Consider the following 14,772-nt stretch of genomic DNA (forward strand, 5'->3'; position numbering starts at 1 on the left):
GTAGAGCCTCCTGAGTGGTGTGAGGGATCCTGGCCTGTGGCGGGACCCAGGAAATGGAGTGGGGGCATTTTGTAAGCAGGGCCCCTGGCCAGCAGGGAAACCTGATCCTGTTTTAGAAGACCCACTAGATAGCATCGGTAGGAGGAGATGGGCAGGCGCCAAGGCAAGAATTCACCCAATAATCTGAAAAACAACATGAAAACACTAGAACCCAATGATCTTACAACAGAAGGACTTGAACACCCGAACACAGAAGAAGTGGAAAAAATTGACTTTATGAAAGCAATAGAGTCCCTTAAACAACATGTAAAAAATGCCCTTATAGAAATGGATAAGAAGTATAACAAAAACTTTGAAAAAATGAGTAAATACGTAAATGATACCCTGGGAAACCAAGAAAAAACAATCAAACAGGTAATGGAAACAGTTCAAGAATTGAAAACTGAAATGGAAGCAAGGAAGAAAACACAAACTGAGGACCGGCTGGATACGGAAAATCTAGGTCAATGAGCGGAGACTACAGGAACAAGCATAATCAATAGAATACAAGAGATAGAAGAAAGAATCTCAGATTCTGAGGACACCATAGAGAAAATAAATGCACTGATCAAAGAAAACAGCAAAGCCAACAAATTCTCATCACAAAACATTCAGGAAATATGGGACACAATAAAAAGACCAACCCTAAGAATAATAGGGATAGAAGAAGAAGAGTCACAGCTCAAAGGCCCAGAAATTATTTTTAACAAAATTATGGAAGAAAACTTTCCCAACATAAAGAAAGATATTCCTTTGAATATTCAAGAAGCATACAGAACACCAAATAGACTGGATAAAAAAAAATCCCCTCGCCATATAATAATCAAAACAAAAAAACATAGAGATTAAAGAAAGAATATTAAGAGCTGCAAAGGAAAAAGGTCAAGCAACTTATAAAGGTAAACCGATCAGACTTACACTTGACTTCTCTATGGAAACCATGAAAGCCAGAAGGTCCTGGATAGAGGTACTACAGAAACTAAGAGACCATGGATGTAAGCCCAAGCTACTATACCCAGCCAAGCTATCATTCACTATCAATGGAGAAAACAAAACATTCCAGGATAAGAACAAATTCAAACAATATGTAGCCACAAATCCAGCCTTACAGAAAGTAATAGAAGGAAATTCACAACCCAAGGAATCCAACATTGCCAACACTGGGTACAATAACTCAGGCATCTAGTGACCCTTCACCAGCACAACTCAAAGAAGGGAGACACACAAACTCTACTACCAAAAGCAATGAGAATAACTGGAGTAAACAACTGCTGGTCATTAATATCTCTTAATATTAATCGTCTCAATTCACCTATAAAAAGGCACAGGCTAAGAGATTGGATACGAAAACAGGATCCAACATTCTGCTACTTACAAGAAACACATCTCAACCACAAAGACAGGCATCTACTCAGAGTAAAGGGTTGGGAAAAGGTTTTTCAAGCAAACGGGCCTAAGAAACAAGCAGGAGTGGCCATACTAATTTCTAACAAAACTGACTTTAAACTAAATTCAATCAGAAGAGATTGAGATGGACATTTTATACTCATAACAGGAACAATTCATCAGGATAAAATCTCAATCCTGAACATCTATACCCCTAATATAAAAGCACCCACTTATGTAAAAGAAATATTACTAAAACTCAAGGCAGACATCAAACTACACACACTAGTAGTAGGAGACTTCAACACACCTCTCTCACCAATGGACAGGTCAATCAGACAGAAACCTAATAGAGAACTAAGAGAATTATTGGAGGTAATGAAGCAAATGGACTTAACAGACATGTATAGAACACTCCACCCAAATAGGAAAGAATATACCTACCTTCTTCTCTGCAGCTCATGGAACCTTCTCGAAAATTGACCACATACTTGGTAACAAAGGAAACATCCACAGATACAAAAAATATCAGTGTCCACCTGTGTCTTATCAGATCACCACGGATTAAAGTTAGAAGGCAACAACAACGCTACTCCCAGAAAGCCGACAAACTCATGGAAACTGAACAGTCAACTACTGAACCACACCTGGGTCAAGGAAAAAATTAAGAAAAAATTAAAGTCTTCCTTGAAATTAATGAAAATAAAGAGACAACATACTCAAACCTATGGAACACATTGAAAGCAGTCCTAAGAGGAAAGTTCATAGCACTAAGTGCCCACTTAAAGAAAACGGAAAAAGCATACATTGGGGACTTAACAGCACATCTGAAAGCTCTAGAAAAAAAGAAGCAGACGCTCCTAGGAGGAGTAGAAGACTGGAAATAATTAAACTCAGGGCTGAAATCAACAAAATAGAAACACAGAAAACAATCCAAAGAATCAATGAAGCAAAAAGTTGGTTCTTGGAGAAAATCAACAAGATCGACAAACCCCTATCCAAACTAATTAAACAACAGAGAGAGAACACGCAAATAAATAAGATCAGAAATGAAAAAGGGGACATAACCACAGACACAGAGGAAATTCAGAGAATTATTAGATCTTACTACAAAAGCCTGAATGCCACAAAACTGGAAAATGCAAAAGAAATAGACAATTTTTTTAGAGAAGTACCATATACCAAAGTTAAACCAAGACCAGGTGAACAATCTAAATAGACCTGTTAGTAGCGAAGAATTAGAAGCTGTTATCAAAAATCTCCCTTCCAAAAAAGCCCAGGACCAGATGGTTTCAATGCAGAATTCTACCAGAACTTCCAAGAAGAGCTAATACCTACACTCCTTAAGGTATTTCACAATATAGAAACAGAAGTGTCATTGCCAAATTCCTTTTATGAAGCTACAGTCACCCTGATACCAAAACCTCACAAAGACTTAACCAAGAAAGAGAATTACAGGCCAATCTCACTCATGAACATTGACGCAAAAATTCTCAATAAAATACTGGCAAACCAAAACCAAGAACACATTAGAAAAATTATCCATTATGATCAAGTAGGCTTCATCCCAGAGATGCAGGGGTGGTTCAACATACGCAAATCTATCAATGTAATCCATCATATAAATAAACTGAAAGAAAAAAACCATATGATCATTTCATTAGATGCTGAAAAAGCATTCGACAAAACCAACACCCCTTTATGATAAAGGTCTTGGAGAGATTAGGGATACAAGGGTCATACCTAAATATAATAAAAGCTATTTATAGCAAGCTGACAGCTAACATTAAATTAAATGGAGAAAAACTCAAAGCCATCCCACTAAAATCAGGAACACAACAAGGCTGTCCACTCTCTCCATACCTCTTCAATATAGTGCTTGAAGTTCTAGCAATAGCAATAAGACAACATAAGGGGATCAAGGGGATTAGTATTGGAAAGGAAGAAGTTAAACTTTCGTTATTTGCAGATGATATGATAGTATATATAAGCGACCCCAAAAACTCTACCAAAGAACTCCTACAGCTGATAAACACCTTTAGTAATGTGGCAGGATACAAGATCAACTCCAAGAAAACAGTTGCCTTCCTATACACTAAGGATAAGGAAGCAGAGAGGGAAATCAGAGAAGCATCACCTTTCACGATAGCCACACATAGCATAAAATATCTTGGGGTAACTCTGACCAAGGAAGTGAAAGATCTATTTAACAAGAACTTTAAGTCTTTGAAGAAATAAATTGAAGAGGACACCAGAAAATGGAAGGATCTCCCTTGCTCTTGGATTGGGAGGATCAACATAGTAAAAATGGCAATTCTACCAAAAGCAATCTATAGATTCAATGAAATCCCCATCAAAATCCCATCAAAATTCTTCACAGATCTGGAGGAGACAATGATCAACGTTATATGGAAAAACAAAAAACTCAGGATAGCCAAAACAATCTTATACAATAAAGGATCATCTGGAGGCATTACCATCCCTGACTTCAAACCCTATTACAGAGCTACAGTATTGAAAACAGCTTGGTATTGGCATAAAAACAGAGAAGTTGACCAATAGAATTGAATAGAAGACGCGGACTTTAACCCACAAACCTATGAACACCTGATTTTTGATAAAGGAGCTAAAAGTATAAAATGGAAAAAAGAGAACGTCTTCAACAAATTGTGCTGGCAAAACTGGATGTCAATCTGTAGAAGAATGAAAATAGATCCATGTCTATCACCATGCACAAAACTCAAGTCCAAATGGATTAAAGACCTCAATATCAGTCCGAACACACTGAACCTGATAGAAGAGCAAGTGGGAAGTACTCTACAACACATGGGCACAGGAGACCACTTCCTACGTAGCAGCACAGACATTAAGGGCATCATTGAATTAATGGGACCTCCTGAGACTGAGAAGCTTCTGTAAAGCTAAGGACACTGTCACTAAGTCAGAAAGGCAACCCACTGACTGGGAGATCTTCACCAACCCCGCAATTGACAAAGGTCTGATCTCCAAAATATATAAAGAACTCAAGAAACTAGACTGTAAAAGGCTAATGAACCCAATTATAAATTGGGGCAATGAGCTGAACAGAGAATTCTCAACAGAAGAAGTTCAAATGGCCAAAAGACACTTAAGGTCATGCTCAACTTCTTTAGTGATCAGGGAAATGCAAATCAAGACAACTTTAAGATACCATCTTACACCTGTCAGAATGGCTAAAATGAAAAACACCAATGATAGCCTTTACTGGAGAGGTTTGCTGGAGAGGTTGCTGGTGGGAATGCAAACTTGTGCAACCACTTTGGAAAGCAGTGTCGCGGTTTCTCAGGAAATTCGGGATCAACCTACCCCTAGACCCAGCAATACCACTCTTGGGAATATACCCAAGAGATTCCCTATCATACAACAAAAGTATATGCTCTACTATGTTCATAGCAGCATTGTTTGCAATAGCCAGAACCTGGAAACAACCTAGATGCCCTTCAATGGAAGAATGGATGAAGAAAGTATGGAATATATACATATTAGAGTACTACTCAGCAGTAAAATCAATGACTTCTTGAATTTTTCATGCAAATGGATGGAAATAAGAAACACTATCCTGAGTGAGGTAAGCCAGACGCAAAAAGAGGAACATGGGATGTACTCACTCATATTTGGTTTCTAGCCATAAATAAATGACACTGAGCCTATAATTCGTGATCCTAGAGAAGCTAAATAAGAAGGTGAACCCAAAGAAAATCATGTATATTAACCTCCAGCAGGCGATGAAAGGAGACAAAGACAGAGTCCCACATTGGAGCACCAGACTACAACCCCAAGGTCCAAATCAGGAGCTGCAGGAGAGAGAGCACGAGCAAGGCACTCAGGGACATGAGGGGTACACCCACACATGATGGGGGAGAGTCTTCTGGCTTGTATTAATTTCATTGGTTAAATAAAGGGACTGCCTTGGCCCTTTAATAGGACATAAAATTAGGTAGGCGGAGTAAACAGAACAGAATGCTGGGAGAAAGAAGCTGAGTCAAGGAGTCGCCATGATTCTCCCACTCCAGACAGATGCAGGTTAAGATCTTCCCTGGTAAGCCAGCTCATGGGGCTACATAGATTATTAGAAATGGGTTAGATTGATATATAAGAGCTAGCCAATAAGAGGCTGGAACTAATGGGTCAAGCAGTGCTTAAAAGAATACAGTTTCCGTGTAATTATTTCGGGTATAAAGCTAGCCGTGAGAGCAGCTGGGTGGCGGGACACAGCCCCGCCGCTCCTATTTCAAAACACACACTGAGTCAATGGGGATGTTCTTTTGGGAACTCACTAAGACCAGCTGTCCTGGGTCTGAAAAAGCATGGGATAAAACCGGACTCGCTGAACATAGCGGACAATGAGGACTGCTGAGAAGTCAAGAACAATGGCACTGGGCTTTGATCCTACTGCACGTACTGGCTTTGTGGGAGCCTAGGCTGTTTGGATGCTCACCTTACTAGACCTGGAAGGAGATGGGAGGTCCTTGGACTCCCCACAGGGCAGGGAACCCTGACTGCTCTTAGGGCTGATGAGAGAGGGAGAGTTGATTGGGGGAGGGGGAGGGAAATAGGAGGCGGTGGCGGGGAAGAGACAGAAATCTTCAATAAATAAATAAATTTAAAAAAATAAAATAAAAGAGTAGTTTTACAAACTTTAGAAGGGAATAGAGAGGACAGACTATGTAGTAACCAAGCAAGAGTTTGAGAACCACAGCCCGGGAATTTTCTACCAACAAATGTGCAAGTATTTCATTAGATAAAGACAAGGAACAGTCAATTCAGGGCAGTTTTGTTATATCAAATAAATTTAAATATAAGGAAAAGTCTTAATTTTCAGAGTCTCCTAAGTGTTGGAATGGTAGATAGAGTTTTGTGCAAGTCCATGATCCAAATGAGAAGCTTTGTCCTGACTATCCACGTACACCTTCAGCTAAAGAAAATGGGTGCGCTTGCTCTCCAAGGCACTTTGCCAACATGCTGCTGTGGGCGTTTCTATAGGAGAGCATCCTGCTTTAGTTACTCAGAGTATTTAAGAAGAAAAACAAAACCTACACACTTCCAAGCATTTCTTCGGAAACCTGAGCAAACGGATAAAGGAGTGGCAGTTCTCTTGCTTAAAAATACCATCATAAATAACATTTGAAGGAAATTCTCACTGGCTCCTGGAAGGCACATAGGTGTTGTATATAATATATGAAAAACAGAACACACTGGGCCTATGCGTCCTAGTCTGGTGTAAGCACACACATCTCAAGCCTTATTGTGGGTCAGATTCATCTCGTGACTTCATAAATGCCTGATGGATATACCTGGGGCAGAGGTCCTCCATTTCAATGGGCTCCAGTCATTTCCTGGGCCACATTTTTATAGTAGCACTACCATCAAAGTGTAAAAGGTCTGGAAAGGGAGCGAGTCCACCACATTTAGGCTATGAGGCCTAGGGAAAAGGTACTTCCTTGCTCAGAGCCAGTTACCCTGCCAGCAAAAATGGAAATAGTATAACTCTTGAATCCGTTTTGCATTGCTATTGAGAGCAGGTAAGCTGGCAGTACCGACACTGGCCGGTCACACACCCTGAATTTCACTCATCACAAGTCATCTGTGGTGGCCTGAATGAAGCCCTTTCTGAGATGCCGGCACACTGACTCACAGTACTTGTAAGTACTTCATCTTCCACGGCAGAGGAGACTCTGCAGATGGAGAGACTACTCTAGGTTATCAGGCAGGCCCAGTGTCATCATCCAAATCTGTATCAGAGGGATGGAGGAGGCCAGTCAGATGGAGAAGGAGAATTCCAGAGGCTGGAGCAGAGGCCGGAGAAAAGACAAAAGATCACAGGCTTCGAAGATGCACAAGAAGCCAAGAAATCACACAGCTTTTGGATGGGAGAGGCTTCCCAGGAGCATAGCCCTGCAGACTCAGGATGTGCTTTTGTGCCTCCAGACCCGTCTGAGTGAGCATGCCCTGCTTCAGCTGCTCGGATGAGTGATTTGAGCACGGGCTTGCCTCCCTTTACAGAGCAGAAGCTCCTGAGGCTGACGCTCACAAGAAACTTAAGCATGCCGCAGTCACTCGGGCAGCGCTAACATACAACTCTTCCAAGACATTTTATATAAGCGAAGAATCAACCTATGTTACCCATTTCATGGAGTTACAGCAATGCAAATACACGGGCATGCACGTGTGTGTCAGTAGCACACACGAGGCTCACTGCAATCTCTTGTTCATAATTATATCATCATATTCCAATTGCTCATCCGCTCAGAACTGCTGGATTCTAACGAGGCTCCTGGGGACACTGTCAGTGGGTCGATGATTCAGTGTCAGCAGGGCCGAGAAAAGTCACCCTGGGCTTGAGAGCTGAAGGGCTGGAAATCGATGGTCTCAGTAACATGTACAAGATCTTAATTTGCCACTTTTAATGTGGCTAATCTCACAGAGAAGTTATATTAGAAAATAAAAAACCACTTAAAAAATCATAAGAGAGGGCTGGAGAGATGGCTCAGAGGTTAAGAGCACGGACTGCTCTTCCGGAGGTCCTGAGTTCAATTCCCAGCAACCACATGGTGGCTCACAACCATCTGTAATGAGATCTGGTGCCCTCTTCTGGCCTGCAGGCGTGGAGGCTGAACACTTTGTACATAATAAATAAATAAACCTTTAAATAAAAAAAAAATCATAAGAGAACCTGTAAAATGAAGACCAAAACCAAGCTGGAGCCTTAGCACAATGACTCCTCCCACCACCTACGCATCGGTTTCCTGTTAACTCTGAGCGGCCACAGGCCTTGTTTTCTCATTTCCATTGTTAGACCCATAGTGACCATGCTGTCATTGACACTCCTCACCCAGGGAATAGTTGTGGATCAATGAATGTTACAATGGAGAGTTACAATGGAAAAGGGTATTATTTTCACTAAAAAAGTCATTATTTGGAAAGTTGTTTTGCTTCATTTTGAGTTAATATCTACTTGACCCAAGATACTATTTATAGTAGAATTAAAAGCATGCCTCCTGATTTTATCTGCTTATTAATATATGCATTTGGTCATTAACAATGTGCTAAGCAGTCAAAGTAAATAATTACTTTTCTAGGCAGCCCTGGTGTACGTGTTAAGTGAGGGAAGAAACTTCCTGCATATTTAAAAAACTGTAACTAGCTTTAAAACATTCTATTTAATCTCTGACAAAATATTCAAAACAGTCCTCTGTCTGTCTCAGCTAAAACCCCTGAGCACAGCGCAGATCTTCAGAGGAGGTTGTGAGTTCTGATCCAGTCACCTTGGATATAAAGGGTGTGCAGAAGGTTATGGGCTCACATGTTAAGATCTTCTGACCAATGGTTAAGACTGATCATAAAAATGTTATCTTTTCATTTATTTGTGTTCACTGGATTCTATTTAAGAAGCATTGTAATTGCAAGAAAAGCTTTTATTTTACATCTGATTTTGAAATGTGACTGAATATATTAACATAATTCAGAAAAAGTTGGTAAACATCCACGAGAACATGTTATATAATTCCAGGCAGCCTCATGATATCCTGAAGCCACTGCACAGAAAGATGTTAATTTTGTATCTATGTTCAAGGGTCAACAGAACCAGATCTTTGCCCACCATGTGGGCCAAGCTGATGGCACATGGGGCCCTATCACCCTGAAGACATTTGGCAACAGTGATGATGTGCTGGGTTGGTGAAGCCATCCCCTTGTTTGCCTTACTATGGCAGAAGCTAAGCCTATAGCTGTCTCCACATCGTAGTATCTTAACACCCGCGAACCTCGGGCCATACGTAACAAATGGTCAATGAGCAGGTAGTACTTAACTTCACTCTAAAACAAAGGACTGTGTAGAGCTGCCCAGACGGTCACCTCTGTTGTACAGGGAGGGTGGTGCTGGCCCCATTCCACGTGTCTGGATCCAGGGACTCCAAACTTGTTATGGGATCTGGGTCTCTCCATCACTCAGCTCTGCTTTCTTACTACTATGTAGCCCCAGGCCATGTTGGGGTTTGCATTCTTGCTGTTTCTGTGGTTTCTTGACTCAAAAACTGAGAGCCTGAGGTGAAGGGACTGTCTCCTCCCACCTACTTCATCACAAAGGGGCAGTGAGCTGGCGGCCCAGGCTCCTGGTTCTGAGATGACTGTCTTCCGTTCCCTCTTCCTGTCACTGTTTTTACAGGTCCAATCCAGGACAGACGAGGAGCCATGGCCACACGCATGACTTTGTGTAAGACACCAGCGACCAGAGACAAAGACACTTCTGAGAATATTTCCTGCTTGTTGTTTGCCATGAATGTTAAAGAAAACCTTCCAGCTGCCACTTTCCTAGTGCATCTTCGCTCTGGGTTGAGTTCGGGTGCACAGGCAGTCACAGCAGGAGCTGGAGAGTGATACCTGGAAGGTGCCCTGCTATTTGCAATGTGTCTTGGCTTCTGGAGCAGTTAAGACAAGTAGAGTTAGACAAGTGCAGATGTTCCCAGACACTGCTCATGACTGCTACCTGGTCTCCAAGTCGCTTCTGCTATAGTAAGCAGATATGGGGGCAGGGAAGGGGAAGCAGCCATGGAAGCTCGCTCTGATGGGAAGGGCCACCTTCTCCTTGCTTACATTTGATCACTGGATTGAGGGTCTTTCTGAGACAGAAGGATATTGAGTGAGGGTGTCTGAGAGAAGGAAGAGAGTTCCAGAAATGTCCAAACACTTTTTCCTCCTGAGCCCTTCTAACTTGCTCCCTTCTCTTCCCTCCTGCCCTCCCCTTCTCCTCCAGGGAGCAAAGCATGGTCAAAGCAGAAACGCTTGAGGGCCAGCATCTCACTTTTCTTCAGGGAACTATCCTATTCTCCAGACAGCATGGCTGTCGTGGAACTCACCTCACAGTTTAGCTTTGGGCCCATGCGAGTCAGGTGAAGGTGGTCTGTGACTCTGACTGGACTATCCAAAACAGGTCACTTTGTTTGTGTTGTGATTTCTACAAACCTAGAACTCCCTAGAGAGCTAGTCAAGTGGAAAGCACAGCTGAGAGACGGAGAGAGAGATCAAACTCAGATAACAACCTCTGAGCCACTGTGGGAGAAATAAGAGTGTAAAAAGCAAAGGAAGTCGGGTTAGAGAAATGGTTCTGTGGTTAAGAGCTCTTGCTGCTCTTGAAAAGGACCTGGGTTCAATTCTTAGCACCCCCATGGTAGCTCACAAGAATCTGGAACTCCAATCTGAAAGGATCTGATGTCTCTTCTGGTTTGTGCACACACTGCACATACACACATGAAGGCAAAACACCCATACAGAGAAAACAAAAATTGAAAAATAAAGACAACTAAAGAAGGGACCAGATTACAGTTACAGATTATTGGGGGCCTTGAGTGCCAGCCTCAGCACCCCAACAGGGTCTAGCTAAGATTTGCCATAGCATTTGAAAACCTGGCTAATTGATCTGAGGGTAAACCTCTACATATTCTTTATTCGTTGGGGCAAAGAAGCAGCGAGGAGAAGAAGGAAAAGGTGGCAATCCCCACCCAGTCTCTAGTTTTTACAGACATCCTTGGGAAATGCCACAGGCAAAGATAATCACATTTAGAACCATAAAAAGGGCAGGTACATCCTGACAAAGCAGCACACCAGAACAGGTGGCACCACCCAGGAAAGAGCCAGCATCCAAGGGGAAATACCTGACATTCCAAACAATTAGATAAAGCTACTAAAAGTCCCTGAATCTGGACTTCACTCACAGCCAGACCTGTCTGTCAGGTAAGGTCTTCCTATTCGTGTGTGTGTGTGTGTGTGTGTGTGTATAGGGGGGATTGTCTCTATGTAAAAGTGACTGCTAGAACAAAGAGTGAACGTTCTCACTCTAAGGCCTCCAGCCTCTGTTGTTAGAGAATGAATTCCACGCTGCTGCTGAGGCATTTTGAGAATGAATCCCATTTCGAAGGGAAGAATGAATCATGGTTTCACAAGGTTTTTACAGATTTGACAGTGACTTTTCCGAAAGGCAAGTGCTCCTGCAGCTGTGCTGAAATGGGTTCTCCATGTGGATGTGGACGTGTACATTTCCTGTGGACTGGTCACCTGGTCTCAGCTGTGCAGTCACTGTATAGATAGTCTTATGAGCTCCAATGACAGAGCAGAGTTAAAATCCCAGTGTTTGGAAGTCATAATGTTTGTCCTTGGAAATGTAGCAAGGAGACAGAGAGGGAGTGGGTTTCCTATTAAGTTTGGATCATCAGAATTGTGATTAACTTCGCCAAGTTCTAAACAGAAAGTGAGCACACATTTTCTGATATTCGATGACACCAGAACCACCTTGAAGAATAAGAACAATACCAGACAGAGCTGTCTCCGGAGGAAAATCTCCCTTTCCTGCCTATAACCTGTCAGGGTTAGCTGAAGAAGAAAAGATCACCCATGACAACGCAAGGCTTACCTGGCATGGCGTGGATGAGGTCGCCACAAAGAACAAAGAATTTGGGTTTGGGGTTCAGCTTGTTGATAGCCTCAACAGCTTGCTTAGTGAGACGGATCTCCTGCTCCCATTCATCACCACCACTGTCACAATCCCCACTGGACCAGGCCTTCATCAGCCCAAACTGCGGGTCTGCACCTTGGATGAAGAAGAATGGGCCTTTCCATTCCCTTTCCTTTTCTAAGAAAAAAAAAAAAAAGGTGGGGGAGGGATGAAAGAAAATCGGTCAGTGAAGGCATCCAGGTTACCATGCAAGTGGAAACAATACTTTTCTTAAATTAGGTCGGCCATTTGGATAAGATGCTCTGCAAACACATTGCTTTCCTGTCACTGTCTGGAGGATTTTGATTTATACTAATTACACCGGAGAGCTGGTGATTCCCAACGGCCGCAGGAAACCACAGGCGCTGCTCCAGCCCTGTCCCCAAGCTGTTTGTCTAAAAGCTAGACATCAAAAATGAACCAGAGACCACAATGGGGCACAGTGCAGAAGACATTAATGTTCAGTAATAGTGTTCTAATTGGAATTAAAAATACCCCAAACCAACGCTGCCAGAATGTTATATTTAAATTACCAGGTAAAGTGCTTACGAATCTTTTCTTCCAGGCTTAATGGCACCATTTGTGCTGTTTTGGGGGAATGCAACAGAATTTTAATTATAAAACTTGGCATTCAAAGTTCTGGCTATCTGGTGGGAGATGCAGCGCCAGGAACAAAGTCTTAAAATCTTGAAATGAGTGGATCAATATGAAAGGGAAAAAAGAAAAGAAAAAAAAAGTCAATGCTAAAAATTCAAAGGCAGTGTGAACGTGGTGACAGCGCACTGTGAACGTGAACATGGGAATTCTATTTCTTTCCGTTTAAATGAGGTAGAACCAAAACTATATAAAAAAATAAACCAAAAGACCCCCCCCACACACACTGTTGTGTTGTTACACATATACAAATGGTGAAATAATTACCACAGCCAAACAAATTAACATAGCTATCATTTCAACTTTTATACGGGGCTTGTGAGAAAAGCTAGCATCTAGTGTTGGCAAATTTCAAGAATATAACACGTTATAAAGTCACCAAACGTGCAGAACAAAGGGTACCTGATCCTTGAGCTATCATGGCCTTTACGTCCATCCACAACCAACCTGATCTAACTGCAGGCAAGGAGTGGCAGGGACTCTGGTGTGCACCTCACTGTTCAGGGCAGAGAGCAAGCTCTACTGAAGAATTTGACTCCTTTTCATTCAGTCCTTGCTGTGTGTGATAGAAAGACCAAGACAGTCCCTAAAGGTACTACCCAATAGTATTTTCAGCCTTTGTAACCTTGAGTATGGAATATACCTGCTCCCAATAAATAGAACATAGTCAACAATGTCCCTTCAGTACAGGCTGGAAGAAGACCGTGATCTTCCTTCCTCTGCTTTCCCTGCTCCCTGGTCAAAAGCTGTCATATCAAGGTGGGTACACTGGCACATGCTTTTAATCCCAGTGCTCAGAAGGCGGAGACACATTCCAGGTCAGCCAGGGGCTACATAGAATGATTTTGTCTTAGGAGAAAACTAAACAAAGCTGTCATATAGTAAATTGTCCTATGGGGTGGCAAACTAGGCAAGGAACAGATGGAAGAGTCTGGCCAAGATCCCAGAAAGAACTGCATCCTGTCAATGGCCATGTGCGTGGACCAGGAAGAGGATATCCCTTGCTGAGCTTTCGGGTAAGAACAGTGCCTTAAGTAGAGCCTTAGTGGCAGCAGAACCCAGCAAATGTACCCAGACCCCTATAGGGGACTCTGTAACAATGCAGGCTTGCTGCTTCACACTGCCAAGTTGCCAGATAATTTGTTGGTGGCAATAGATAACTACAAATCAAGCTGGAGACAATGGTGAAGGGAGAGAAACTCTTCCTGAAGAGCTGAATACGCTTCATAAAAAAAGAAAAAGAAACAACAAGAACCCTACTAGATGCTTTGTGTTTTTAAAGTTAACTGTTAGTAACATTTTCCTATTATTTCAGTAGTAACCTCTGTATGCCATTGATCGCCTTTAGCTATGTTCTGATTTCTGAGGTCCTTTGCAGAACTATTTAAAACATATAAATTAAACAGAAGCAGATCCGGGAAGTAAGTGGCACCCAAGGTTACAGAGTAAATCAACCTGCTGACACAGTTTAGAAAGTTTCCTGCAGCAAACATTTTAATAAGTGGTTTCCCATGACAAATAGCCAAGAGCCTCAAAAAGTCAATAGTCCTTGGATCTATTAAGATAAATCTTTCATTCCATATTTACTTAGTAAAAACTTAGAGTGTCAATTTTATGATGAAGAAGTACAAAATAAATAGATTCAACTTGTTGATTCAAAAATACAGCTTTCACCTCAAAGGGGAGAAAAGAGTTTATTCTGGAGCCAAATATGAGATCATGTGACCTTGCCCCAAAAAAGAGATTCAAGTGACTCCAGATTCTATTTCCAACATGGAAACAATTTCATGAAGCTTTTAAATAAAAGAACACAGGAAATCATAAATCAAAACATTCTTCAGATATGTTGGTGGAGACATCAGGTATGTGATGGCATTCTAAGCCTGTTCACTACTAGAAGCTGTTGTGTACATTCCAAATGATTTAACTAATGGCCACAAAGATATTAGGTCAAATACACAGGAAGGCAATAAATGACTCCTAAGTTGGCTAAAGATGACCCAAGAAAATTTGGATCTGTACTTGCACCATTGCAAACTGTCCATGTCAGTGACTAGACAGTTAATCAGCCTTCGTAGTCAAAGCTTTCAAGACATTCTCATGCATGTTCGATACCCAGCTACTGTAGCAACCTCATCAGGCAGCTGTTGGCTCAGGATCCTGCACTG

At 41.9% G+C, this 14,772-nt stretch overlaps 1 protein-coding gene across 1 annotated transcript in view; it reads right to left on the reverse strand.

Moving 5' to 3' along the window:
- Positions 1–14,772, reverse strand: part of Cpped1 (calcineurin like phosphoesterase domain containing 1) — a 126,890-nt gene that overhangs the window by 94,170 nt on the left and 17,948 nt on the right. Inside the window, exon 2 of the mRNA XM_041676690.1 lies at positions 11,870–12,088. Within this exon, the coding sequence (XP_041532624.1) occupies positions 11,870–12,088 (219 nt within the window). The remainder of the gene's footprint in view (positions 1–11,869; positions 12,089–14,772) is intronic.

Source organism: Microtus oregoni, unplaced genomic scaffold, assembly GCF_018167655.1.
Source record: "Microtus oregoni isolate MIOR12 unplaced genomic scaffold, Mior012 000027F_ref0000203, whole genome shotgun sequence".
Classification (NCBI taxonomy): Eukaryota; Metazoa; Chordata; class Mammalia; order Rodentia; family Cricetidae; genus Microtus; species Microtus oregoni.